The sequence below is a fragment of the Lissotriton helveticus genome, chromosome 6, assembly GCF_964261635.1.
Source record: "Lissotriton helveticus chromosome 6, aLisHel1.1, whole genome shotgun sequence".
Taxonomy (NCBI): Eukaryota; Metazoa; Chordata; class Amphibia; order Caudata; family Salamandridae; genus Lissotriton; species Lissotriton helveticus.
Window position 1 is genome coordinate 380,379,807 of NC_136067.1, and position 27,571 is coordinate 380,407,377.

At 44.9% G+C, this 27,571-nt stretch overlaps 1 protein-coding gene across 1 annotated transcript in view; it reads right to left on the minus strand.

Moving 5' to 3' along the window:
- TAF1B (TATA-box binding protein associated factor, RNA polymerase I subunit B) overlaps positions 1 to 27,571 on the minus strand; it is a 913,471-nt gene that overhangs the window by 687,088 nt on the left and 198,812 nt on the right. Inside the window, exon 6 of the mRNA XM_078647821.1 lies at positions 4,573 to 4,720. Within this exon, the coding sequence (XP_078503947.1) occupies positions 4,573 to 4,720 (148 nt within the window). The remainder of the gene's footprint in view (positions 1 to 4,572; positions 4,721 to 27,571) is intronic.

The following is a 27,571-nucleotide window of genomic DNA, read 5'->3' on the forward strand; positions in this document are numbered from 1 at the left end:
CTTCATTAACCCGTTGCGTGCTAATGACGAGCTCAGCTCGTCATGAAGCACGGTTGAGCTGCACTCATGACGAGCTGAGCTCGTCACGGCCGTTGGAACGTTCGCACGCGGGGATAATTTCCCCGCTGTGCTGAACGTTTGAAAAACGGGTGTGTCTGTGACAAGCTCAGCTCGTCACGAGGGCAGCTCCGCTGTGCCTCATGACGAGCTGAGCTCGGCGCCGCGCGCGGCCCCCCTCCCCCACGCACAGGAGGTGAAAACCCCCCGCAGGGAAGGGGTTAATGATTAAAAGACAACCCTGGGAGTTTTAACGCACTCTCTAGACCTCCCCAGACATGGGAATGAGAGGACAAGGTTAGTGAGTCTCCAGTAATCGAACTCTTTTTCCAAATTCTCATGGCGTGGGGTTACAAAGACTTACCAACCCCTTGATACCCTGTAACATGAGGGCGAAGGATGGGATCACAGAACTAGTAAAGAGAACAGAGTGGAGATCAGCAGACTCTCCTCCTGACTTTATTTATTTTATTTATTTATTTATTTATGACATTTAATTAAGCACGAACAATTGCCCTTGGGCGTCTCAGCGCTGCGACTTCTGCAACATTCTCCACAGCTGGTTCATGAGGGTTTACTGATTAAACAGCCAAGTTTTTAGCTTTTTTCGAAATGACCAGAGAGAGTGACTGGTCCTGATCGACTGAGGCAAGGTATTCCACAGTCTTGGTGCCGTGACCATGAACCGGCGGTCTCCCCAAAAGACGGTCTTGGTACGAGGCACCACTAGTTCATTAAGGGTAGTGGATCGCAGTAATCTGGGGGGGCAGAAGGGTGTCAACTGGTCTTTAAGGAACTGAGGTCCTTGCTTATGCAGTGCTTTGTATACGATACATAGAGTCTTAAACTTGATCCGGTTTTTGATTGGGAGCCAGTGATAGTTTCTGATTGTATCAGCAATGGGCTTATGTTTGGGAATTCTGGCGAGGAGTCTTGCTGACGCACTTTGTATAGTCTGCATTTTGTTGATTACACGGATCTGAGCATTGGCAAAAAGGCCGTTGCAATAGTCCAGTGAGGATAACACCAAGGAACTTATCAGGGTTTTGCCGGCACTATCAGGTAGGAAGGGGATGATTTTCCTAACTAGTCACAGTTTATGAAAGGCTGTAGCCGCTGTTTGGTTGGCATGAGCAACGAAGTTAAGGTTGTCATCGAAGACAACTCCCAAGTTCCTTACTTTGGGAATAGGTTTGGGCAGGGTTCCGAAAGACGCGGGCCACCACGCGGGCGGACCAACTTGGGGTTAATTGTCCAAATATGACAACCTCCGTCTTTTCGGAATTGAGCTTTAGACAATTGGAGGCCATCCGGACTCCAATTGCCAGCATACCTGCTTTAAAGCTCTCGGCCACCCTTTCTCCATTTTTTTGATGGCCAGGACTAACTGAGTATCATCTGCATATGAGGTAAGGCTCATCCCATGCGCTTTGATGATTTTGGCAAGGTCCGACACGTAGATATTAAAGAGTGTCGGACTCAGGGATGAGCCTTGTGGGACCCCGCATGGCAAAGACAGATTAGTCGACTGGAACGTTCCCAGGGTGACAGCCTGAGTTCTTTCGGACAAAAAGGAGGCCAATAAATCCTTAGCTGCCTGTTGAATGCCCATTTTTTCAACACGATCGACCAGGATCGAATGGTCGACCGTGTCGAAAGCTGCAGCTAGATCTAGTAGCACTAGTACTGCTGTTCCTCCTTGATCTCGAATGACTCTGATGTCATCGGCGGCTTTGATCAAGGCGGTTTCTGTGCCGTGGAACTTACGGAATCCAAATTGGGTACTATCCAATAGGACATGTTCCTCGATGAATTCTGATAACTTGGAATTCATCGCTTTTTCTGCAACTTTTGTCAAGAATGGGAGACTGGCTATCGGTCGTTAGTTTTTCAGATCGTCCTTATCTAGATGTGGCTTTTTTAAGAGTGGTTTTAGGAGAGTTTTTTTGAGTATGTTCGGATAGATGCCTGATCTAAACATAGAGTTGCAGATTTGAGTGATGACCGTAATCAAGGAGTCCATAACAGGGGGAAGAATTTTAAAAGGGCACGGGTACAAGGCTGAGCCGGATTTGATGGCAGTGATAATGTCCGCTGTTTGGGCCTCCATAATGTCTCTGAACTGGGTGAATAAGGAAACGGGAGGGGTGGAATTTATGGTATAAGTGGGGTTATTTGTATCGGAGGAGAAAGCTGAATAGATATCGTTAACTTTTGTGAAAAAGAAATTTGCCAGTGCGTCACAGAGGGATTGAGAGGGAGGAGGGTTTAAGTCAGGGGTATTCCCTACTAGCTGCTTAGTGATATCGTAGAGTTGTTTGTTGGAATTCTTAGCTTTCTCTATTTGTTCGCTAAAATACTTCCTCTTAGCATCTGTGGTCATAGATTTGTATTTAGCAAGCATCTCCTTGTAGCGGGATTTACTTTCTTCATTGTAAGATTTCCGCCAATGCCTCTCCCTATTGCTACAGAGTTGTTTCTGATTCCTGAGATCTTTGGTAAACCAAGGTGCCGAAGGGGCCATCCTGTTTCTGGTCACTGTTTTAAGAGGAACCAGAGAATTCGTGGCAAGACTTAACCAAACCTGGTATTGCTTGGTGGCTGTGTTAGGATCAGTGGATAAGATAGGCTGGGTACTTTCAAGTAAGAGTTTTAGGCTTGTGTTGTTTATATCTTTCCAAGCCTTAAAAGGTTCGCGACTGGGAATTGATACGCTAGCAGTGGGGGCATCATTGGTTGTAATTGTACCAAGAATTACATGGTGGTCAGACCATGGGAGCGGGAGGATATCAGTTATATGTATATCCTCTAGATTGGAAAAGATGCTGTCCAGGATGTGACCGGCATCATGGGTTGGGGAGTTAACCAATTGAGGGAGCCCCAGGGTTTCCATGTCTGATAGAAGAGAGAGCGTATCCCTATCATCTGGTTTCTCTAGATGAAAATTGAGATCACCAAGTACCGTTAGTGACTCTTCAATTGCTAGAGATTCCAGGATGGTGCTTAGATCGGAAAGGAATCTTGAGCGTGCTCCTGGTGGTCTGTATAGGAGCATACCTCTGAAATTATGGGACGGGGACAGATTGATGGCAAATTGCATGGCTTCACAGGTGAGGGAATTGGAAAAGTCCTAACTATGTAGGTGTTGCGAGCGATTATAGCTAGCCCGCCCGCTCTTTTGCCCTGTCTGTCCTGTCGGTCGACCTTGAAGCCACTGGGGACCGCGATGACTAGGTCTGGGTCAGACGTGCTATCCATCCACGTCTCGGTCATGAACAGCATATCTATATTCCTGTCCCTAACCAGATCAGCTATGTCCTGTCTGTGCTTTCCTAGTGAGCGAACATTAGTAAGCTCTATCGTGGTAATCTTTGGGTTTTTCTTTTTGCTAGAATTGGTTATTTTGTTTACCAAAGGTATGATGGCCTTACAGTGGGGACATATATGCATAGTTAGTTCTAGGGCAAGATCATGGTCATGCTTTATGCAGTTACTCATAGGAGGTGGGCGAAGGTCGTGCAGCATTGTGGTCGAGTAGGTGATGCTATGAGCTGCACTTTCAGGACCAGGGGTTACGGCCCTGGGCCCGGTGCGGACGGGCGCAGACGGGCTTGCCTTTGGCGCGCCACCGGCGCGCCCGCTGCGCGGACGGCAAGGCATTGTCTTTATATACAGTGTGGAGGAGGGTGGGAGGCGTCCTGCAGCTGGACCGCAACCCTTTCCTCCCAGTAAGATGGCGGCTACGACCCTTTGACTCACAGCGTCAGCGCCTTAATCGGCTGCGCCGGGAATGAAAGATCGGGTGCAGGGAGCTTCGGTGAGATGCAAATCTCGCACACGAGTGTCCGGTCTGCTTGGTAAGTAAAACGACGATTTAAAATATTTACAGATTTTAAAACCGATCTTTACCAGCAAAGTATTCAGTACATACGAAAATGCTTTAGCTGTGAAACCCAGCTCCCGAGGTAGAATTAATATTGGTGGTAAGAGGTCAGGCACTGTCCATACAAAAGAGGATGGGGTGGAGCTCAGATGTGCGCCATGAGAATTCACAGTACGAGGCATGGTCTCGCTTCATCATAATGCATTGACACCTCAATCAGTTAGAGCAGTGCACAGCACTGCAGAAAGGACTGTTGGATGGAAGATATATTGGCTCAGAGTCCATACTTGTGACTATCAATCTGTAGGGCAGAATCCCAACAACCTTGTGAAGCATCCACCACTGTCCCTTTTTTAAGGGGCTACCTCGAGCTCTGCACTCTTTTTTTGCCAGGACTCTCTTCATTGGAAAGAATCGAAGTGAAAGGCCAAGCTGCAACATGTTTAGTATCAAGCAGGTTAGAAACTTGTGTGCACAATAACGGACCATTTAAGTTTATGATTTGTTTTTGTTCTTTTGTTTCAGAAGGATGTTTGTAAAAACATGGAGCTGTTTAAATAATTAGTGAGTTCTCGACAACAGCAAGCATTCAGTTTGTATTTTAAAATGGAAAATCTTCTGCCTGCACTTACCAGTGGCACTTGTTTTGCTCCCAGACGAAAGATGTCCCAAGCTGCTATCAGAGGTAATCATTCCTTCATGTTCAGAGAAGGGCAATCCACCATGCAGAAGATTCTCCAGTTCACTTTCCCATTCTGAACCACTAGTGCTGCTGTCAATCTAAAGTCAAAAAATACAAGCACATTTTTTGGGCTAGCTGTTTATACTGTTGGATATCACATATGACAGCAAGTAACAGGTCTTCTCAAATAGGTGCAAAACTTCAGGGGAAACACGAGTTCATAATGTTTTTACACTGCTTTCCCAAACTTAGATTTTTTCAAATCTTCCAGATTTTCTGGAACAAGCTTTCTATTTGTCCAGTCTACTTTTGACCATGGAGTGCTCTCCCTGCTTCCACCTATTCCTATCTCAGCAAATCCTGAGACATCAGGGGTAGATTGGGAACCAAAACCAGCTCATGCAAATTGTGCTATACCACTGCCAATGTTCAGAGAATGAACACAGCAAGCACGCTTGATCACCACAAGCAGAGTTTAAGGAGATTTAAGCTAACATTCTTAACCCCTTCCATGCTCATGACGAGCTCAGCTCGTCATGCAGTACAGTGCTCCTGACGAGCTGAGCTCGTCATGACCACACCCGTTTTTATTGCTGTCCAGCACAGCAGGATAATCTCCCTAGCAGCGATGCAGCTAAAATATGTCTGATAAAGAAAGATAAATCTATACCTTATTGTGTGCGCAGTAACCCAAGCATTCAGGCTTGGGTTACTGTAAAGACTAAGTAACCTACTCTTGCACTACATATTCTCCAAGAGTGCAGTTTGGTCACCTTTCTGGTTCTACCAGGTAACTGAGTATGGAAACAATGGGTAGAAATAGGTCAATGGTACTTACTGACTTTAGCAGCCAGAGACCGATGTATGAATCCCGGATTTACCACTTGACTTAATTGTGTGAGGCAGAGACCCAAGGTTCATCTCTGAGCAGCACACACTATATAAATATGTCCCTAAGAATGAAACCACAATGCAGCTGTACTTCTCTCCCATAACTACATCTATAAGTGTCTAGCCCAACCTTCGGGCATACTGTATGGCCAGTCAATTAAAATGGTTATCTTACTGGCTCGCAGGGCGACATATACAAGAAATAGGCTACACAACACATCTCCTTAACTAGGGTACTCTTCACTCACTATTGCTGCTGCATGCTAAGATTTCACCTATAGCCCCTTCCCTGCTTAAGACAGCATTAATGTACTGGAAAAAAGCACTACAATACACCAATAGTGCCTCTCCATACTCTCCTAACATTCCCTTGCTTGGGATACCTACCGCAACCGGGTTACTCTCTAAAAAGGTTACAGCCCCATGGGCACAAGAAGGTGCGACGACGATTGGATCGTTATTCATAGAGGGAACTCTAGGCGATCATGATAACTTTACTCGTGCTCAGGGGTTTCCCCTACTCTGTTTCTCCTCCACGCCACAATTTCTCACTGCATTAAACTCCGCTAGTCCCCTACTGGGATCGAACCTACTACCCATTAGCTAGTCTATGCAATACATCTGATGGGAGCAGGATGCCATCTTACTCGTTGGTTATATAGGGGCATCAGGGCACATTCAGGAACATGACTGACCCCACTCCAAGCCAAATGGTCAATGGATTTTGACAAGGAACTGACGGATAAAGAGTGGGCCTTCATTTTGGAATTTTCCAAGAAAGTATCCTGCAATGCTAAATTCAAATATATACCATATATGATTTTACGTAGGATATAGCTCACACCGCACCGCCTAAACAGCATATACCCGAATGCACAACTCTCTTGTCCTTGGTGCCAGGAGGCAGACGCGGACCTCCTCCATATGTTGTGGGAGTGCCCGCAACTGCAAGTATTTTGGCACACAGTCAGTTACAGAGTGCAAGAGGTTACTGCCACGGATGTCTGGACGACCGAAGATAGTCTGTTGGGACTGTGTAGACGCACGAAAGGGCAGAAGGTCAAGTTTAGATTTGCAGACATGGCTGTGCTGCTGGCAAAACATGCCATCACCAGGAGATGGAAATCCGCTTCTCCTCCTACACCACTTCCTTGGCACACAGAACTGACACATTGGGGCACTGCAAAGAGTGCAATTATTAGGCACGAAGAATTTTGTGGACTGCGTAGGATCCCTATCTCCATAGAGTGGGATCAGATGTTGGAAACATTTAAAGCCATTGATCCCTTAACTCCTCTGACATCTCAGGTCAGGCCCATCCTACTCACATCTTCCGTATCTCTATTCGCTCACCCGACTCAACCTGTATAATGATATATTATTGTTTTCTCATGGCTTGGGAATTATAAATGTATATGCTTTGTATATATATCTAATATCACACAAGTGAGTACAACCTGCTGTTATAGTCATATACAATCAGAACGCCAGAGAATCGAGGGGGCAGGGGGTAGTTTTTGATTTATTGTAATATTACGTGAACACGAATCCTACAATATTTGGCGGTTTATCTATATGTGTGATCCAAAAATCTTCAATTGCATTGACCGCTGTATCACCTGGAGCCATTACGTATAAGGAACCATATTTATGCTTACAGCATGGCTGTTCCATTTGAATGTTGGATTTCCCTTTCCACACGGTTTCCATCTTTGCCAAAGTATGTATTACATATGCACTAAGAAATTTGAAAACTCCATAAAATTGTGTTTTAAAAAAAATCTATAAGTGCCTAGTACATTTCAAGCAAAATGTTAAACATGCGAAAGTGGAGGACTTTAGGTAAAATAAAAAAAAAACATTAGGCCCCAATTCCAAGAGTTGTTGAACTGGGTTGGCAATGCCCATTACAATGGGTTAGGATATTTATCATGCTTAGTACATCCCTCTTTTTCAAGGTTTTCTGACTATAGTGGGACCCACATGTTGAATCAGGTTTCTGCAAGTTTTTTCTTTTTGCCAATCCTTTCCCAGGTTTTTCTAATAAAATATGTGTAGGGAAAACTGCAAAGGTGTAAATATTTAAAATTATGGACCTTATGTAAAAGAACGTACATACTTGGAATCGGTGCCTTGGTGATGTTGTGGCAGCATGAAGACTGGTTGTATTCTATCAGTGACTGATCTTTTCAATGGCAGCATTATACCAAAACCAGTCAGTCAGCCTGCTCTCCATCAGACTTCAACTGATAATGTCTGCCATCATTCACTATCCATTTGTCTTTCCCTAAGCTGGTCTAACACAAGCACTCTCTTGTTACTGACCTACACAGAGAACATTATAGAAATTACAAATTCTCACGATGTCAGGCATTTGGGAACTGTAATTTCAAATTCAGTCAAGGTGGAAAAACGCATACCTTTGCAAAAAAGCAACCCAAAAGTGGGAGAACACATGAAGAATGCACAGGATCTGCAAGTGCGCAAAGCAAGCATAATGAGAATAACTAATATGCTGTAATGACTCTCTCTCCTTACATCACTCTTTCTAGTCTCTCTTTTTTCTCTCAGTATGTCCTACTTCATTTTATTCTCTGCACACGCACCTTTTCTGCCTGTCTTTCTTGTCTTCCATTCGCATCTCTATTCAGTTGTGGGTTATAGAAATCCATTCCAGGCTTATGCCCTGGGCTGCTATCTGCCCCTCCCATGGAGAAAGGAACAAAAGAAACCCCAGTGAAAGAGAAGATAAAGCTGCAAATTACCAGGGACAAGTTAAAAATGAATACAACCCGTGAATGTTTGATTGAATTTTGAACTAGTAAGTGTGGACATTCAACAGTGATACTCAAGTAAATTAAGAGACTCAAATGTTTACCCCATGAACTTTTCAATTTGAATTTCAATTGGTGAGTTCTCTTGGCAGATTATTCTGCTGGTGAAGATACAATTGGATTTCAATGTGTTGAGGGTAGCACTTTGTAATCTTAGTTGTCTTGTGTTAACACTACGCTGGGTGAATACAATGGTTCTCTTATAATAAGTGCTTTGACTAAGATAATCAAGCAGCCATGCATTAAATACTCGATCCCTTATGAGGTATGTCTGTATTTGCACACTTTGCCATCAGTAGATTTTGGGCTGGGTGAAAGGGAAGGGGGGTTGTTTGATTCGCAGGCTGTAAGTTTTCACACCTTGCTAACTCTAAGTCTGTGACGGTACCTTTAAATTCTGGATTCAGGCGTCTAATCAGGGCAAATAAAAAAACCTGGAATCCCAATCCTCACTCCAAGCGGCAGTGGGAGGTATATTGGTGGGGAATGGCCAGGGTTTTCAACCTTCCATAAGTAAACCGTATCAACAGAAATACTCTACAATTAAATGTTTGCATGTTGGGGGTTTAAGGGGCTGTAGGTATAATGGTTTGGTGTGCCCTCTGATGGCCTCTTTGCTTCCACGTATATATATAGTTGGAATGTTTACAACATTGATCATTCAAAATGTTAATAACAAAAAAGACATTTAGGAAAGAACAAAAATTCACAGAGATGGTAGTTGACATGTTTAATATTTTTTAATGATGTGATTCAAGTTCTGAGTATCCATGTTCAGCCAACGCGTATCACCCCTGATGGCATGCAGGCCTGAGGCAGATTCAAGGCTGCAGTTGTATATGATCTTAATAATGACTGCTATACATTTAATCAAACTGTAATCTTTTTAAACTTGCAATTTTAAATTACAAGTTACTTACCTTGGGTAACGATGTATCTGGTAGAGACGATTCTAGCCGCAGATTCCTTAACGTAGAATTATCCCCAGGCATGAGACTGGATCCAGAAAAGTTTTCTTTTCCCCAGCATCTCTGCACGCCAGGGGGCGGTACCGCATGACTCCGTTCGGACGTCCTCCGCGGGAATGACGTCAGCGAGGTCACATAAGCCCCACCACGGCGAGCCAACATCAGTTTTCTTCTGAGAACTTTTCTGCGCCACAACGAGGAGCCATCAGAAACAAAAACTGGGAGAATATCGGAACAGTGTGCGAAACAGCAGATACACAGAAAGAAAAGAAGCGAATGGAGGGGAACAGCCCACTCGGGAAAGTGCCAGGCACTGTGGCACCGAAAGTCATAGAAGAGAAGAGAAGAGCAGAGCACAGCCCCTGCAAGCAAATGCAACATTCTCCCTGGAGACGGAAAAAAGCATATGAAAAACTGTGCAGCAGACGAAAGAATCCTGCAACCAAAGTCCATTAACAGTTAAGGACAGAAGAGGACTGCACAGGAGTCAGAAACTCCAACCCAGGAAAAAGGGGAAATATGAGAAGGCCCCACACTGCAAACACCAGAGTGTAGGGATGCAGAAGCACCCATGAACCTACCAGTCAAGTACCAGAAAGGAAGGAATGTATGCAAACCTACCAAACAAGCATCCCGATAGGGAGGAGTGAAAGAGGACACTCACAGAAGACAAAGCACCCAGAGGCAGGCGAGTGCGAAAGAGCAAGCTAAGGGCCCTCGCAGATACCGAAGGAAAGTAACTTGTACATCTGATAGAGACTACTAGCCGCAGATTCCTTAACATAGAATAGATACCCTAGCCATATCCACGGGGAAGGAGGTTCTGCGAGAGGGCCCCACCAGCCTGGACATAACAGAGGGTCCCATAGGGGACGAGTCTGACGGGCAGGGTGAGGGGCCCTGTCCCCCCAGGCAAGGGGAACCCCTACAGACAGAACACCACCGATCCCAAGGGGGATGCGGGAAGAATAAGGAGGAGGAAGCCTGTTCACACTCCGCAGAGGAAACAGGGGCAAGGCAAGAGGAGGCCAAAGCACCCCACGCTTATATCAGACAACAAAAACCTCCATCCAGGGGCAAGGCAAGGAAGAGGAAGAAGATCACCCTAGAGACACCAAGGAGACACGGCAGAAAGAAGGCAAGTCCCCCTTACCAGGAACACACCCTCGCGAAGAGGGCACCTGATCCTACCACAGCTAGAAGTCAATAGACAAGACAGAACAGCCCCTTCAGCAATAATAGTAGGTAATAGGTCATTGCTGGAATAGCTGGTGGTCATGAATCGTTAGGATAATTTGATTTCACTTCTTTTCATGATCGGTTGCTGACTTAATGTACATGTTTGTACTCCTTCCTAATCATTGCTTTATAAAAATTATTTTGTACCTTGAAATAATTAGGTTTCCCCGAGTTCTTTGTGCATGTGGAGAAGCGTGGCTCAGTGGTTAGAGGCGGCAGACCCGGAAGCTGAGATCGACCGTGGACCAGGGTTCGATTCCCCGCCTCGGCGGGTCTCGGGCTCTAAAATTCCACGGACTCGACAATTCTCGCTCTGGTGCCTACTCAACTCACGGGGTCACACTCTGCGACTCTGGGCAATAGCTTGCTTAATCTCCACTACGGCCCCTCGCGGCGGGATGCCTGGCTTTCACCTTGTGGACACCCTGCCGGGGTTTCTCACAGGGGAATACCAGGACGGGTTCCCTAAGCAAGCGCCGGGATGCTCACGGGCAGCCGTGCGCTTTACAAATCCAGCACATTTACACATTTACATTATTCATTGATTGAAGTTGTCTAATGACACAGTAGGGTTTGTTCCAGATGGACTAACCGTTCAAATAACCTTATACCTATTCAAATACAATTGCAAACAAATTCCCTTGTTGGCACCTATTACCTACTATTGTATTGCCCAAGCCTACAAAGGTTTATTGGGTTTCCCAATCTATCTACTACCTTCAGCAATAAAGCAGGCGGAAGCAGAAAGAGTAGCCCGGGGGCACCCAGGAAGACCAGCCAGGGTGCGCCTGAAAGAGGGAGGAACAGAAATCCATCTCGGCTCCCAACCCTCAGAGCCAGAAGGCGAAGAAGACCCCGGACACACCTCAGGAAGGGATCTGCACACACGACACAAAGACGTGGAGCCAGAGCCATGACGCCAGGCCACAGACAGCAGGGCAGACCAGGCTAACAGCGCAACGACCCCAGAGAAGTATTACCTGGGGCGCCGCCAAGGCATTCCAGCCACCTAGAAGGGAATTGCACCTCCAACATACTTAAATACCAGGGAGAGCAGCGGCCCGAAGGCGACCACAACTTCCAAGTATAGAACAAGCTATATAACAGCTACCACTACCCCACCTAGGGTATGTTAAGTCCCAAGACACGGGAACCCTCTTAGGAAGAAACTTCCGCAGCAGAGGACAACAGAAAGAACCGCAGGAAAAAAGCCCCACAGAAGGCTTGTTAAGCAACCAAAGAGAAAAAGACAGAAGGCCTAATCTCGGAGCCAACCTGGTGCAGATAACCCAAGCAAAAACACACAGTCAAAAAGGGCCTGCCAGCAGCCAACAGAGCCACAGTCCCAACAAAAGAGGACTCGCAGGCACAGGAATCACACAGATCACACAACTGGGGGCGACCCGCCCCAACGAAAGAACAGCTCCCAAGAACCAGATCAACGCACAGGTCACTGAGGGGGGAGGAGGCCAAAGCCCCGCCAAGAACCTCCGGATGGCAGAGTCTGCCGAGCCGTGGGACAAAAGAGTGCCATGGAAGGGAAGATCCACCAGCCGTTCCCGAACATTTTCCGGGAACACACTGTCCCTAAGCCAAGCATGGCTGCGAAGGGCAACCGAGGAAGCCATGGTCCAACCAAGCACCTCCGAGATGTCCAGAGCGGAGCGAAGTATAAACGCCGCCATCTAATGCATGGTGCCGCAAATCAACACCAGCACCCTCCTGAGCAGCTGCAGATCCAAGGGACTCCGCTGAGTCCCACAATTAAGAGGTGGCCATAGCCAAGAAACAAAGTGTTATGGGCCCGCCGAGACGCACTGGTTGAAGCGAACATATTGCGCCCCCAAGAGTACAGCCAGCGGGCCTCCCGTGATGGTGGAGACAACAGCGACGGCAGGGAGGGAAAGGCAGTCCGCAAAAGGGGCCCACTAGCAGAGGGGTGGAGGGAAATACACACCGGGTCACGTGGTAGGAAGGTGCCGTGCAGAAGGTGTTGGGGCACCGGATCCCCGTGGCAGGGCGCCCCCAAGTCCCCATCAGAGAAGAAAGGAGCGAACCCTCAAAGGGAAGCAGCATCTCCCTCCCACCAGAGCCCTGGTGAAGAACCTCCAAAATGTGATCTGCGGGGAAATGAGCAGCCGGATCACCCATGCGCAAAATTCCTACAGCCATGGAAACAGCGCGAGAAAAGGCCGCACCCGCCTCCGTAGGGCCCTGCGGTGGGGAAAGCAGCTCCTTTGTTGGCGACGGCTGCAAGCTAAGGCGACCATCCCCTAAGCCAATTGGAGTGGGGAAGGGCCAGGTCCGGAAGGGAGAAAGAGGCGCCGAGGAGTGGGGGGACCTGTGGTTCATCTGGCGAAAGTCGCGGTGAGAAGCCAGCCTTTGATGACGTTGGGGAAAAAGCCAGGACGCGGCGGCCCGACTCTGGCGAGGAAGACACCAGCAGGGGCCCACCGTCCGGGGAAGAGGGGACGTCCGAAGACGAGTCCACGATCTGACGCCTGTCTGGTGCTGTAGAATCCACAACCTGGAGCAGGGTGTCGTCATCGTCGTCCAGCGCCACCGGAGACGCCGGACAGGCCTCCTCAGCATCACACAGTGCCAGAGACCGAGGCGGGACCGGAGCTGAGGCGGCTAGGGGACGGCACCGGCTTGACCTCTGACGAGGCGGCCGCCTGCGTGGAGGAACGAGAGGGGCCTGGGGAGGGACGTGGGGTACCTCGCTAGCCTCGACCCTTGGTGAGACGAGGAGGGTCCGTCGATCCCTGTGGCACCGCCAGGGCCAGCATCTGCCGGCACCGTAGCGACGTCACCTCAGCCTTAGACAGAATCACCTTGTCAAAGGGCCGAGAGGGGCTCGGGGATGCGACCCGAGCCCCGGCAACCTCTTGTGACACCACAGGGTCTCCACACAGGAGTTTGCGGTGAAACTGGGGTGCCGTGGTCAGAAAGGGGGCCCCCGAAAGGGCCGCACCCCAATGGCCACATCCTCCAAGCCTTGATCCAAACCAGTCGGCGCCGGGGTCGGAGCCGCCGGTGAGGCCCTAGAAGGCCCCACACAGCGCAAGGGATCCGCTGACGTCCCAGGAGGGGAAGGAGGAGGAGTAGGAGAAGCCAGCGAGGCCTGCAAAGCCGCCGAATATATGTCTCCATCTGGGCTCTCGACGCCCCCTCACCGGGAAACGGTGGATAGGGGACGATACACGAGGCCGCATCACCCACGGAGAGCCCACGCCCAACCACACAGGCCGGAAACCAGTCCTCGGGGACAAACTGCGACACTTACCGACACGAAGCCGAACTGGACATGCGAGGCGAGTGAAGTTACATCAACTACAATTACCAGAGAGATATAACTCACGACTCTTGGAGGGGCTCCATCCTAGTCCCTATTTTCAAACAAGCATTGGCATAGCCAATAGGCCTCGTCTGTGGGACCTTATAAGTGTTTAGCCATGCAACACTTGATGTTGTTGCACCAAGGATATTGTGCTGGATAACTAAACACTTATAAGGTCCCAAAGGCGAGACCTATTGGCTATGCCAATGCTTGTTTGTATTGTTTGGAGGTTCAAATCTTAGAAATTACTCAGGCCGGGCCCTGCCTCCCGTAATGATTCAGTGGTTGTCCCACAGACACCCTTTCCTAGGGTACACCAGGACCATCGTAGGGAATCTTAGAACTGCAGTTTTTGGGGTCTCTTGGGATAAAGTGTATGTCAAACTGGAAAAAAAACTATAGAGGAACATCAGTGATAGACAGTAAAACTCTTATTTAATCCTCATTATCAGTTTTTCACTTCAAAGCAGCCTTCGATCACAGTGCTTTTCTCTGGAAAGTGGAAGGGGAGCAGCATTTCCACGCCAGAAACACGCACCAACAGGTTTGAAGAGTATGGGAATGGATGCGCATCTGTCCATTTCAGGCGGTGAGATTAATGTTTGAAGGAATTATTTCATTGTACAAAAATTACTATGATTTCCCCTTAAGAGTAGTTTCCATTTGCTTACAGCTTGTGTTCCACTGTTGGGAAATTTTTAAAGTGTAGCTCACCTATCCATGTGGGGTGGGGCAAAGGGAAACTTTTTATTTTTAAACATACCATCACATTTGTGGGAAAGGGCAGGCAGCCACCCACTGCTCAGCCCAAGCTAAATTTACAGCTGATAACACTAACACAGAGATCAAACATTGTCTGGTCCTGGCCCCAGCTGTTGTGAACTTGCCTCAGCCCGTGTGCCTTCCCTCTCCCTTAACTTGAGATTGAGACGTGTGAAAGGTCACGCGCATTCTCTGGGCAGCCCTCACGCTCGCTGATAGTAGTGCAGGGGTGTGGAATTTAATAAAATATCTACTTGTCCATGGGGCAGGCTGCTTAATAAATCCACTTGTCCTGTAACAAAATCCACTTGTCCCCTTTGTGCCATGTAATGCGGCAACAACGTACGCAGCAATCTCATTATATAAGAGTTCTGATATAGCCTCTCTGATTATGCCAGTGTTCATACCATTGTAGTGTTTGAATACTAGCAATTCCCTTATGCTGCTATGTTTCTGCAGGTCTACATACTGGGGCTGAAGGTAGTGGTAAGCAGTAGTTCCAGGGTTGGAATGCCTTTTTAGTCTGTGCAAACCTACTAACCTGCATGTTTTAAGGGTTTCACCAATTCTTCTCTAATCAGTTCCCTTACTGAGAACGGTTGGAAATTTACTACTGACAGTGGCAGACTTAACACTTCTTCCAGGGTTGGGAAAAAAGAGGTTGGAGGAAAAATGAACTTGAAAACATTCAGATTTTCACATACGCAAATCTACACCTGCATATTTGCTCATGCTAAAATGCAGTTCACAAATATTTCCTGGGAGTACTATTTCCTGGTCTACTTCTGTAAATTCTTGTGAATTCATGGAAACTGTACATATGCACTTAATGCAAGGATATATACCATGGATGCACTTTTGAGACTTTCTTTAATAATTGGGCCTCTAATTAGGCCTGGCGTTAACCATGACCTTTTGTTATGTTTTTTATTCTGTCTCTGTCTATCAGCTGGCGTCCCAGTAAGTGACAGTATTTTGCTCTTTTAGAAGAAGCATATTGGCACACAAAGTAGTTTGGTTCAGTGCCCAGAACCGCTGTGGCAATGTGTGCTGAGACCCACATTTTTTTGTTTTGCTTTTGCCAATGCTTGTTAGAATTGTGAGGACCCAGCACCTCCCACATTGTTAAGGTTTTACAAAAATCATGCCTAAACAAGTCACGCCTTGACAAAACCAGAAGGCTGACTACCAATTTCAGACCCACTAGCTTTGCCAATTCTAGTTTGTTCTCGTTTTCCATATTCGTATTTAAACTGGTTACACTGATATTCCATTCTGAATATTTTTGGAAAATACTAACATACATCAACATGTTACTAAATGATGCTGCAAAGATACGGTACCTAAAACCTTACAGTAGTTTAGCTAAATGTTTTCTTTTCTTACGTGCATTTCTTTGTGAACATTTTATTTTGAAAGCAAAGAATCATCACTCTTGCTTTCAAGCTTCTGCAAATATTTGCATATAATCAGAGCATTCTAGGTGCATTATACAGAGCCAAATATTATTAAACTTTAAAAATGTGTGTACACTTTTATACTGGAACCACCATCAGTAGTGCAGGCTGAGTTTAAAACATTTACTTTTAGTGCTCACCCTAATAATAAAGGCTTTGCGTTAATGAACCATATATACAAGTTTGAACAGCATTAACACACATATTACATATAACACACACTTTACCTTAATTGTAGAGAATGCCCTTCCCTGAGCCACAATGTGGTACTGTAAACTGGCAGCCAAAGGGTTTGTGCTGCAGGGGGTAGAGCCTACTTGTCCCAAGGAGAAAATGCACATTAAAACTTGTTGCCCTTGACCCCACACAATATGTCCCGGGTGTCAGGCTATCGGGTGACGTCTTTCATTGTAGCAGCTGCGGATGGCTTCCGGTGGCCGCCATTTCTGGACACTGTGACAGATAGACTTCACATTCTTAAGGAGCTTTCCTGCTTCTATTGGCCAGCCATTAACTCATTTGTGCCGGCGCATTCTTTAATCCCTCGCAAGAATTGGCTTTATAAAGCAACCTTTAGTTTGTAATCTTCACCGTGCAGCCAAGGGGCGGAAAGGAGGTTCTTAAGAGGTCTCCTTAGCTGCCAGGCACCTGCGTTTTATTTCAACAACAGTAGGGGGCATTACACTACAGTGTTGTATATTAAAGAAATAATTGCACTTTTCATATCGAGTAGGGTTAGTATATATCTCCATATTGAAAAATAATGAGCTATCAATTCATAGTCGGTACATAAAGAGCAATATTGTTCTTGATAACGCATGTGGTGCAGCTTAGTGGCAGACACAACTATAAAAACAAGCGTGTGCGCCTCGTACTGAAAGAGGAGGCAGCAGGGGGAGGGAAGAGAGGATGGGGCCTGCACCTTTTTCCATTGTGGGAGCGAGCAGGAACCATCTGTTAATTACAAACAGATGGTTTGAAAGCTCGCACCCGCAAGGAAAATCGCCTAACGTGCACACATTGCCATTGAAAGCAATGCATGCAACAAGTGCATGTTTTTGGGCCAAAACCTGAATCAATTACTAAAGGTGTCCGCCACTGCAGCGCATGCGCCCTGCGTAGGCGAGACCTAAAAAGAAGACCGCGAAAAGCATTCAAATTACAGGCTTATCGCCCTACTTAACCTCGACGCCAAGGCCTACGACCGCCTTCTACTAAAGGACTTGAAGACAGGGGTGGAAGAGAATAGCATTATACCTCTTAACCAGACTGGCTTCAGGTGGCATCACCATGGACAACGTATTGGCACTGGCATACCTATCAGCCCAGGCAACCCGGAAGAACCACCCTCCATTTTTCTGTTGCTTCTTGGATTATAGCTCAGCCTTCAATAAAGTTGTTCATATAAGATTATAGTGAAAGCTAGACAACTGGGGCATTGCACCAAACCTACTGAAGGCAATAAGTGAAGACACCTGGGTAAGAGTCAAAACCAGCGCCAGCACAGTTTCCCTGAAAATAATCACGGAGAACGGGCTGAAGCAAGGCAGTATGCTGGCACCCATTCTTTTTAACCTATACACGGCACATCTGGGGGATACCCTCAAAGGAGCCTGCCTAGTAGCACCAAGACTAGGAAACATGAGGCTGCTTGTGCTACAATATGCTGACGACACAGCCATAATGGACCACACGAAGGTGGGCCTACAAAGAGCCCTAATTGCTCTAAATTGCTTCAACAACATCAATAACTTGACACTAAACCAAGGAAAGACCAAGGTCATAATTTTCGGGACCCATTACCAGAAAAAGAAAGCACAAGACGGCGGAGTTATACAATTACCTAAGGGTTTTTGGCTGACGGAACGGGCTAAGGTGAACGCCCACTTGAAACACCAGAGCATCAAGGCTAATATGGTCATACATCTACTTAAGCAACTAAGCCACCACCTGATCAGCCAGACTACTTGTCCAATAATAAAAGTTTTAAAAGCTAAACTTTTACCAGCAATTAGCTATGGCCACCTGGCCTTCCCCGGGTCACAGCATGCCTACTTAAATCCAGCACAATCTAAAGCATACAAAACAGTGCTGCAAATTTCGAGGTCTGCAAGGAAAGCAAGGCTAAGGCTGGAACTAGGTGTGGGGAGGCCAAGCTTGATGTGTCTGAGGGACTTTATAAAACTATCTCAGGATTTGAAGAGCCCCAGCAAACACACTAAAACACCAACTGAGAACTATTTTGAAGACCCCTGCACAACCAGGCCCACCACCCTTGACAAAGCGATCGAATCATTGAATATAGTGGAAGAGAGTATATCGTGGCTGGAAATTCCGATGAACGCTTGCAAAAGAGCTATAAACAAACAAGTGTGTGAAATTTCATTTGACCTAGACTGAAAATCTCTACGTTCAAGTTCACACTTAGATCCGCTGAATAGCTCTTACACGGTAGGCAAAGCCCAGGCTTACCTAAATGATGCTCTCACTGCATTAGCCCAAAGTAAAATTCAGTCCATGAGATTAATCACTTTAGCAATTGTGGATTTCAACCCTGCATGGGCCCGAAGGGGGGATGCCACAAACTGTAGACTCTGCCTCTACAAGAGGGAATCTAATCGACGAACGTCGGCGACTATTGCGCCCGATTTGTACCATCAATGGAATAAAATCTTGCAGTGAAGCGTCAGCCATGGGCTTTTCCAATTCCTGCACGACGACCCTAGCAAGACTTAGGAAATTTACCCACCACATCAGGACCGCCTTACCATCAATGGAATAAAATCTTGCAGTGAAGCGTCAGCCATATGCTTTTCCAATTCCAGCACGACGACCCTAGCAAGACTGGGGAAATTTACCCACCACATCAGGACCACCTTAAAACAAAAAAACACAATAACACCCTGGAGAAGAGCATTATAAATCTAGCGGAATTGATTATACATATATTCTCTGGGGGTCAGCCTCCAAGTTCTTGGTCCCGAGCTAAAATTGTGATCTTTGCTAAGAAAGGTAAACCCCCAGAACATCTAGGGTCATACCGTCCCATAACTCTTATTAACGCAGATTCAAAAATATACTCAAAAATCTTGGCAAACAGAGTAGGACCTATAATACATAAAGTGATTGCCAAGAGCCAACATGGCTTTGTTGCTGGGAGATCAATAATTAATCATATCCAGAGGGTTATTACACTTTTTGATGGAACGGAGACTACAGGGGACCCTATGGTACTGATCCTTCTGGATGCAGAGAAGGCTTTCGATAGGGTCTCCTGGCAGTTCCTCTGGAAAGCAATGGCAATGATGGGATTTCAAACAAGCTTCATTCAGGCTATACAAAAAAATGTATGTTAATCCTAAGGCTGTAGTGTCTGTCAACGGAAGTTTAACTAAGGAAATTGTTACCAGGGCTGCCCATGCTCACCATTGCTCTTTGCAATATATATAGATCCTTTTATTCGCTACCTAGAAAAGAACAATGATATAGCACCTATCATATCACAGGGACATGCCACAAAAACACTAGCATATGCAGACGACATTGCCATAGTTACCACAGAACCTACGATAGCAATGCACACCATTGAGGCCGAGGCTAAGAAATTTGGGTTAGTCTCAGGCTACACACTTAATCAGGGAAAGACACAAATTGTTCTAAACCGAAAAAGCGTAATGGATGATCTAGAGTGGTGAAGGAAGCGTCTTACTTGGGAGTTACCATCTCCTCAAACCTTGAGGAATTGGTGGATATTAACGTCAAACCAATGTTGGGCTCAATACAAAAAGATCTACGACGCCTAGATAATCTCCATTTATCTATAATAGGAAGAGAAAATGCAATTAAAATGGTGTTTTTTCCCAAAATCTTATACCTATTCAGGGCAGTGTGTCTAGAATTTTCCAATCAATGGTTCACAGCAATTGAACGCACATTTTCAAGATTTATTTGGGCATATGCACAACCCCGGCGAGCCTATAAATATCTCACCCTTCCTAAGGACAGAGGTGGGTTAGCTCTCCCCAACCTAAGAAGGTACTATTGGGCATCTGTATTACTCTATAGTAATGAGTTACTACAAGATGGGAAACGCACAGATGAACATACAGCATCTATTTTCCAGCTGCTTGTGGGGAATTCCAGCCATGGTTATTTATGGAGACGATAGCTACCACAAAAAAGTTAAATTCAAGACTCTGTATAGCTGTTTTAAGGTATGGAAAGCCGTAAAGAGAATATTAGGAATAGGACAAATCTCACACTATACCCCTGTAATGAACAATCCAATTCTCCCACTAATAATCTTTAGGGATAACTGTGCAAATAAATGGCACGGGTTAGGAATAACACAACTAGGAGACCCGTTTACAACGGAGGGGATTAAATCCTTTGGAACCCTGAAAGAAGAATTCTGCTTAGAATGGCGGCATTGTTTTTAAATACCACCAAATCAGGGATTTTTTAACTCACAAACCTGGGGCAAGGGCACTTGAGGAAAAATCAACCCTAGTAGAGACAATCATACAGTCTAAGAACCATGCTATTGGCGGAGTTTATGCGTCATTGATGGCAATATTCCCAGATGACCTAGACAAAACGGCACTGAAGTGGCAAAGTAAACTTGAGATCTCAAATGAAGGATTCTTATACACCTACCAGTTAGCTCAAACTATCCTTATTTCCACTAAACTTCAGGCACAATTTTACAAAACTTGTTTTTTTCTATACTACACACCTGATAAGATTGTGAAGTGGGGAACTGGTAAAGGGACTTGCTGCCCAAGATGTAATTTACTTAAGGCCGATTCTATTAATATCTTCGCCTCCTGCCCTACGCTAACACCTTTAATAAAAGGCATAGAGAGATTCCTAACGTCCGTTCTCTATGGGAGGTTACTCTATCAAATGAGGCAATTTTACTAGGGGCAGATGATCCAGATAATCTTGGGAGTGGCCATGAATTCATATTTGTCGCTATGGCGGTCTTGCGACTATGCATAGCCTCTGCGTGGCTTAATCCTATAACACCCTCAACAGTGGCTAGCTAGGCTATTAGCTGTACATAACATTGAGGTAGCCATTTACAAACGGAAAGGTAGACAGCGCCGCAAAAGGGGACTGAAAATCTGGACACCTCTCTCACAATGGCGGGCTCTACAAAATTAATAATTTAATGATATTGCAATGCATTTACGACCTTAGTTCTTATTATGCTTTATGTGAGGCTGGTAATTGTATGCTGAAAACGTTCTATAATGGTTATATAATTATGGAAAGCTCAATGTAATACTCATGATTTCAACGTGTAATATGGTTTACTTGTCCGTCATCAGGGGGGTGGGGGTGGGGAAGTAAAAGTGTAAAAATTCTGAATAAAGATATTTAAAAATAATAATAATAATCCAGCGGAAGACAGTTGAGGTGGCCTCGATTTGGCATAGATGCCTTTCTGCACTTCCAGCACCCCCTCTAGGATAGTGCCTCACAGGATAACGGACCAGAGGTCAGGGGAATGAGCCATAGCTTTATAATGCTACCCATCTCCACAGAACATCGTGGGATTCCGGATTGCTATTAAAGTTAAAGATTGCCGTTCTGGCGCACAAAGCCCTTCATTTCAATACTCCCAGGTACCTTGCGCAAAAACTTGGGCTATCTTGTGGTGCAGGAGCCTGAAGAAGCGCCAATACTTTCCTCTCGAAACCACTCATCCTCTTGGCTCTGAGACTACCTCTTGACCCCTCTACCTCATGGCTTCGACTCGGATCCCTCGACCTCTCTACCTCATCGACACAACTTTGACACTCAGCAGAACTGTAAAATGTGAACTCTTCTATATTTGCTATCCCTGACACTGTTCTGTATTTTGTCTCTTCTTCATGTTGTAAAGCGCTCCGATACCCTCGGGTCTGGCTAGCGCTACAGAAAACCGCTGAATAAATAAATTTTAAAAAAAAGAGAACTTGTCACAGAGTCTTCTCCGGCGCTGCCCCGAAAGATTTGGAACCCTCTTCCCCCGGAAGTACGCAGAATCTCCTCAACGACGGCGTTCAAATTAGAAGCCAAAAGATTCATTATGAATAAATTCCTACCCTAATTGGGCTAGGCTCATCTGTTCGAAGACACTGTTTACTACATCCATTGTGCCATCATTTGTTACTGCTCCTCTTTACCGCAGACTGTGACCCCCTTTATTGCCCACTTATACCTGTTTTATTGTATTACCCTCCATGGTGCAATTGTCCTTGACTCTGTGATTAATCCTGGTGTTTTTTTTGTCTTTTTTACTCCCACTTGATGACAATTTTGTATTGATGTCCCTCCTTCCATCCTATTGTAAAGTGCTCTGATATCCCTCGGGATCTTGTTCGCTCTATATAAAACTTTATAAATAAATAAATAAATAAAGTTACACCTCCCTAGTTACAAATCCTGAGGAAGGCTCATTGTGGTGGAACTGGGTAGGGACGCCAATCCCTTTATCAAAAACGTTTACATTTCTACTGCAAACTGAAGTTTTATCATTGTTTCAGCTGCAATATGTGGATTGCTTTTACTGTAATGATTTTAATTAATTGTACAGTTAATAAAAATACATATAACTTGAACTGTTTTTGGATATCTCAGTAGGCTGACACCGGATTCTTGGACCCTCCCACTTCAAGCGGCACCGCTAATGTCAGCCATCTGCGTTTGTAACATTCCGCTCTGAACGCATTGTGTTTCACACAGGAAAGAGTAAGCCGCGGCTGTGCCCCCCAACTGCGCATTTACGTATGTAACAGCTTCTCGCTCGGACGGCGGCTGGGAGGCCGTAGAACACACGGTCGGAGGACCTGTGGGAACATCGGCACCTATGCCGGAAGGAGTGAGTTTCGCTGCTATCCACGTTGTTTGATGAGTTTGGGTGTGGGATTGAACGCCTATACAAGCAGGACAGTATTCAGCAACACAAACGGTGCATATACAGCGTTATTTTCTCCTGCAACATGTCTACTAATGACATGCTTCGAGGTTGGGAATTTGCAGCAGAGGCGCTGTTCCTTAATTTGCTTAATGTTCACACAGCACAGACACCAGCCAACAGCTATTCCGGCAACAATGACACAAAATCGCTTTTAAAATCACTAGAGAAACTGTTAAGAAATTAGCTTACCAAATGGTGGGAAAAGAAAAGCTTGGAAAAATATAGAGATGCCAATCGCGTACCTAGGGGGTTTCGGGTCCGCATTGAGCCTAACTTTGAGAACCCCAACCCTGCTATGTTGAAAGAATGGGCCGATAACAACCTTCAATCATCTATGAACATGGTCTCTATACTCATTAAGTACGCAGAAATTGATAGAGAAGCGATTCTCTTGGAAATTGAACGTATTAATGGGTTACCAGATACAACTGGTCTCTAAAGGTCGGGCAGATATTGATTTACGCATTAAAAAACCTAAGGATACTATAACAATTTGTAAAGCCTACAACTTTGCCCGTGACCTTAACGATTACACAACAGGATGGATTTTCACGTTCTCAAAGAAGATTGACAATTATAAACGTCAAGCAGTTTCCAGTCAAACACCAGAGGTAGAGGCAGGGTCTTCTGGTGCAAATCAAACAGCTACTGTGGACTCAGATATTGACTCTTTGACTTCCAACAGTGATTCAGATGACAATGGACGCACTATGCTAAGTGTTACATCAGTGAATATCAATAAATTATCACCAGCTGAGGAGCTTAATTTTATCAGAGAGGATCGGAGACAAACCTTGCGACTGAGAAATCCTCATCCACAGCAAGGGCAACAAGAACAAATCTCAACCGGAGCAGGAGGGAGAGGCGGGTCAAATGCCGCAAGAGGTTCCAACAGAGGGTACAAGGGAATGCAATGGAAGAATCAAAGTACATTCCCAACAAAACAGTGATTAATCTAACTAATGAAAAACTCACAAATGCAGAAATTCTAAATCTCAGCTCGGGACTTACATATTGCCCCATCAACACGTTTTCCTACAACCAAACGAGAATAGATATGTTAAAATTCAACAGGAAAATCAAGGTGATGACATTCTTTCAACTCAACAAATACTCTCCTTCTGTTACTGTTATGTTAGCTGACACTATCACTAATGGGACTTTACAAGTTAAGGATGTTCCTCTGCTCCAAACTGTTCACCAGCTCTCTGACAATGAATATGACACTGACACTGAATATAACACTGTTAACAATGTGTCCAGTCAAGAGGAATTGCAAAATATGGGCATTAACACTAACCATCCAGCCCTTTTCGTCCATCGTCTACTTTTCAACCTCTAATGCAAAGAGATGCTGTGGATATTTTCAGCGAAAGAGTAATTGAGGAGTTAAAACAACTGAACATCAATGTCAACTCTAAACATAAAAGCAGAAATTTCAAAAATAACCAATATCATGCTTTGATGAGCAAATTAAAGAAAAACATGACAGCATAATCAACAAGTTTGATAAAGGTGGAAATGTTGTGTTATGACACAAAGACCAATATCCAATCGACATCTGGCCGATACGTCTTGCTACAGAATATCCCCCAGACAAGAGATCCATATGGGCCAAGAGTAGGTGACTAGATGTCTGAAGCAGTGGAAAAGGCAGGGCTTACTAACGAAAGATGAACTGAATTTTTTCAAAGTGGAATTCACAGTAACACCAATTCTGTATTTTCTGTCGAAAGTACATACGAAGACAGTCCCTATTCCCAGTAGGCCGATTAGATCTGCACAGAAAAGTTTAATGGAAAAAATCTCAAAATATGTGGACCATTTTCTTCAGCCATTTGTCTCTGCCTTACCCTCCTTTGTCAAGGACACTCCTGACTTTCTGAATAGGATCAAGATTGTAGTATGGCAGCCAAACTATCTACTAGATGTAATGGACATAGAATCATTATATACTAGCATCAATCACACACGGTCAGACTGATTTGCATATGGCCATGTCTGAACTGGGGTGGCGGAGTGAGATAAAGAATAGTGATGGATTAAACCCAGATCTGTTGACTCGGGTGAGTGTTTGATTTGCTCAAACGCTCCGTCCATCATCCCCTTTTGTATCGCTTTTTTTGCCCTAAATTGGCAGGGTATGCTCAGACGTGAGTCCCTTGCTCACTTTGTCACTGGATTCAAGATAGCCTGGCTGATGAGTTATGAACCCGAAACCGGTCCCAGGATGCTTGTTTCCGGTCCAGGGAAGACATGGCTTGGCAGTTCGGGCTGGACTGTTCCCATGAGGCACAGGGTCAGACTGATTTGCATATGGCCATGTCTGAACTGGGGTGGCGGAGTGAGCTAAAGAATGGTGATGGATTAAACCCAGATCAGTTGACTGGGGGCGAGTGTTTGATTTGCTCAAACGCTCTGTCCATCATCCCCTTTTGTATCGCTCTGTATATAAACTCCGCTGCACTTGTGGTCTTGACTATATAGGGAGTACGAAACTCCCCGTACATTAACGCATTTTGCAGCATGTGAGGGCCATCGTCAATTCGGACCCTAATTAACCGATGGCAAGGCATTTTAAGCTGGTTCATAATAATAAACTCAAGGACCTAGAATACACTGTTCTAGGGGCAGTTCCCATTTCCGGATGGGGTGGGAATCGTGAAAAAACTCTCCGTCAGCTGGAGACTCACTTTATACTGTCCTTACATACCAAAATGCCTAATGGCCTTAATAACAGCGAGGATCTATACAACTTCCTATGATCCTCTATATGTATTCTGATTTTTATACAGTATAAGGCTCTTTTCTCTAGCTAGGGGTTTTCCATTTAGACAAATTTGGATTTACTTCATCTTGTGTGCATATGTATTTTACGGTTTGCGGTTTGTCAACCAATGGCATTTTAAGGATTTTCTGTTCAGGTTTGAACAGACTTTACTAGCTGCTTTATTCAATCTTGGCATCTAACTTAGTATGTTTTGCACTATTTCTCACATATAGGCACTAGAGCACTTTACAGACTTACTTGGCAGCAATGTTGAATGTTAGACCAGACAGCTCTCATCTAGATCTATCATTGACATATACTTGAAATTGCGAGATTTTGCAAACTGTTGTTTAATGCGATATTTACACACTGCAAAAGAAACACATAGATTTTCTTTGTTTGAAAGCTGTTCTAATTTTTCTACAGATGTAGCTTTTACATATTACTTTACATCTTAAACTATTCGATTTTCTGACATCCTCATACACTTGCACTTTATTAGTGGTTCTTACTGCATTTCCAGTACTGATAGTCCAATAGTTAATTTTGCACTTGCATTTTATTAAGTGTCCTTGTAGTATCTCATAAAGGTATAGTGTATAATACATTTCCTGGTATAATAGTTGGTCGATAGCATGTGCTTAGGCAACATTTCATTTACAGGACTACTGTGGACATTGTAATGCACTTGCACTTATTTACTATGCAATGGTAATTCAATGCTAAATGCGAGGAATGTATGAGAATCGGCATTTGTCAACTTGTAAATATCGGCATTTGTAGTGTGCTTTTATAGATGTGATGTGTTTACAAATGCAACTGTGCAGACCAGGTATGCAAATCCATTGTATTATTTACGCTGAAATGTTACAATCTATGAGATCTACGCTGCTATAATTGTTGAGCTTATTTGTACATATATACACACAACTTTGCTTGTGTGATGAACTGTAGGTAGTTTCTCAGCAATTCCAAGTACCAAAAGTCTGTTTTTCATTGCCATTCACATTGTAGCCAATTTTCCACAGGAGATAGTGCATTTTTTTGCATTTAGTACTTCCCGTCCTAAAGCGTGTGATGTAATCAAGCTCCAGGAGGCGAGCGAAACGCGTCTGTGACTGGCACTATGTCCGAATAATCTTTGGATTTACTGTGCTGATAATTAAATATGCACTTTGCACTTTATCTTGGTGTGTTCCTGATTCAATTTTAAGTGGATGTTCGTCAAGAGGTCCTCGCCAGATGATCCCTGCACGATCGTGTAAAGCGGGGCTGGAACTGTTCTTGGAGATATATATATATATATATATATATATATATATATACATACACACACTGAAAAAAACAAAAGGTTACAGGGAAATAGTTAGGGAATAGAATAAAAAAAAGGTTAGCTATTCACTGAAAAAAACAAAGGTTACAGGGACAGTATAGTTAGGTTGACATTTCACTAGTACAAAACCAGAGAAATTCAGCAGGTCTAGTTAGCTGAGCTAACTATAACTCGGCCCCCGCAATACACTGCTTAAGACCTCACATATTACATCACTCAGGACATGGTCAGTGACATCACTGAATATATCACTGATGACACCTTAATTGACATCACTAATGACATAATCCTTACAATCTCTGACGCAGCCACTCACGCCTCCATGTAACCATTCATACACCCACTCCAACTTTCACACAACCATTCTCGAAACCACTGACACACCCAT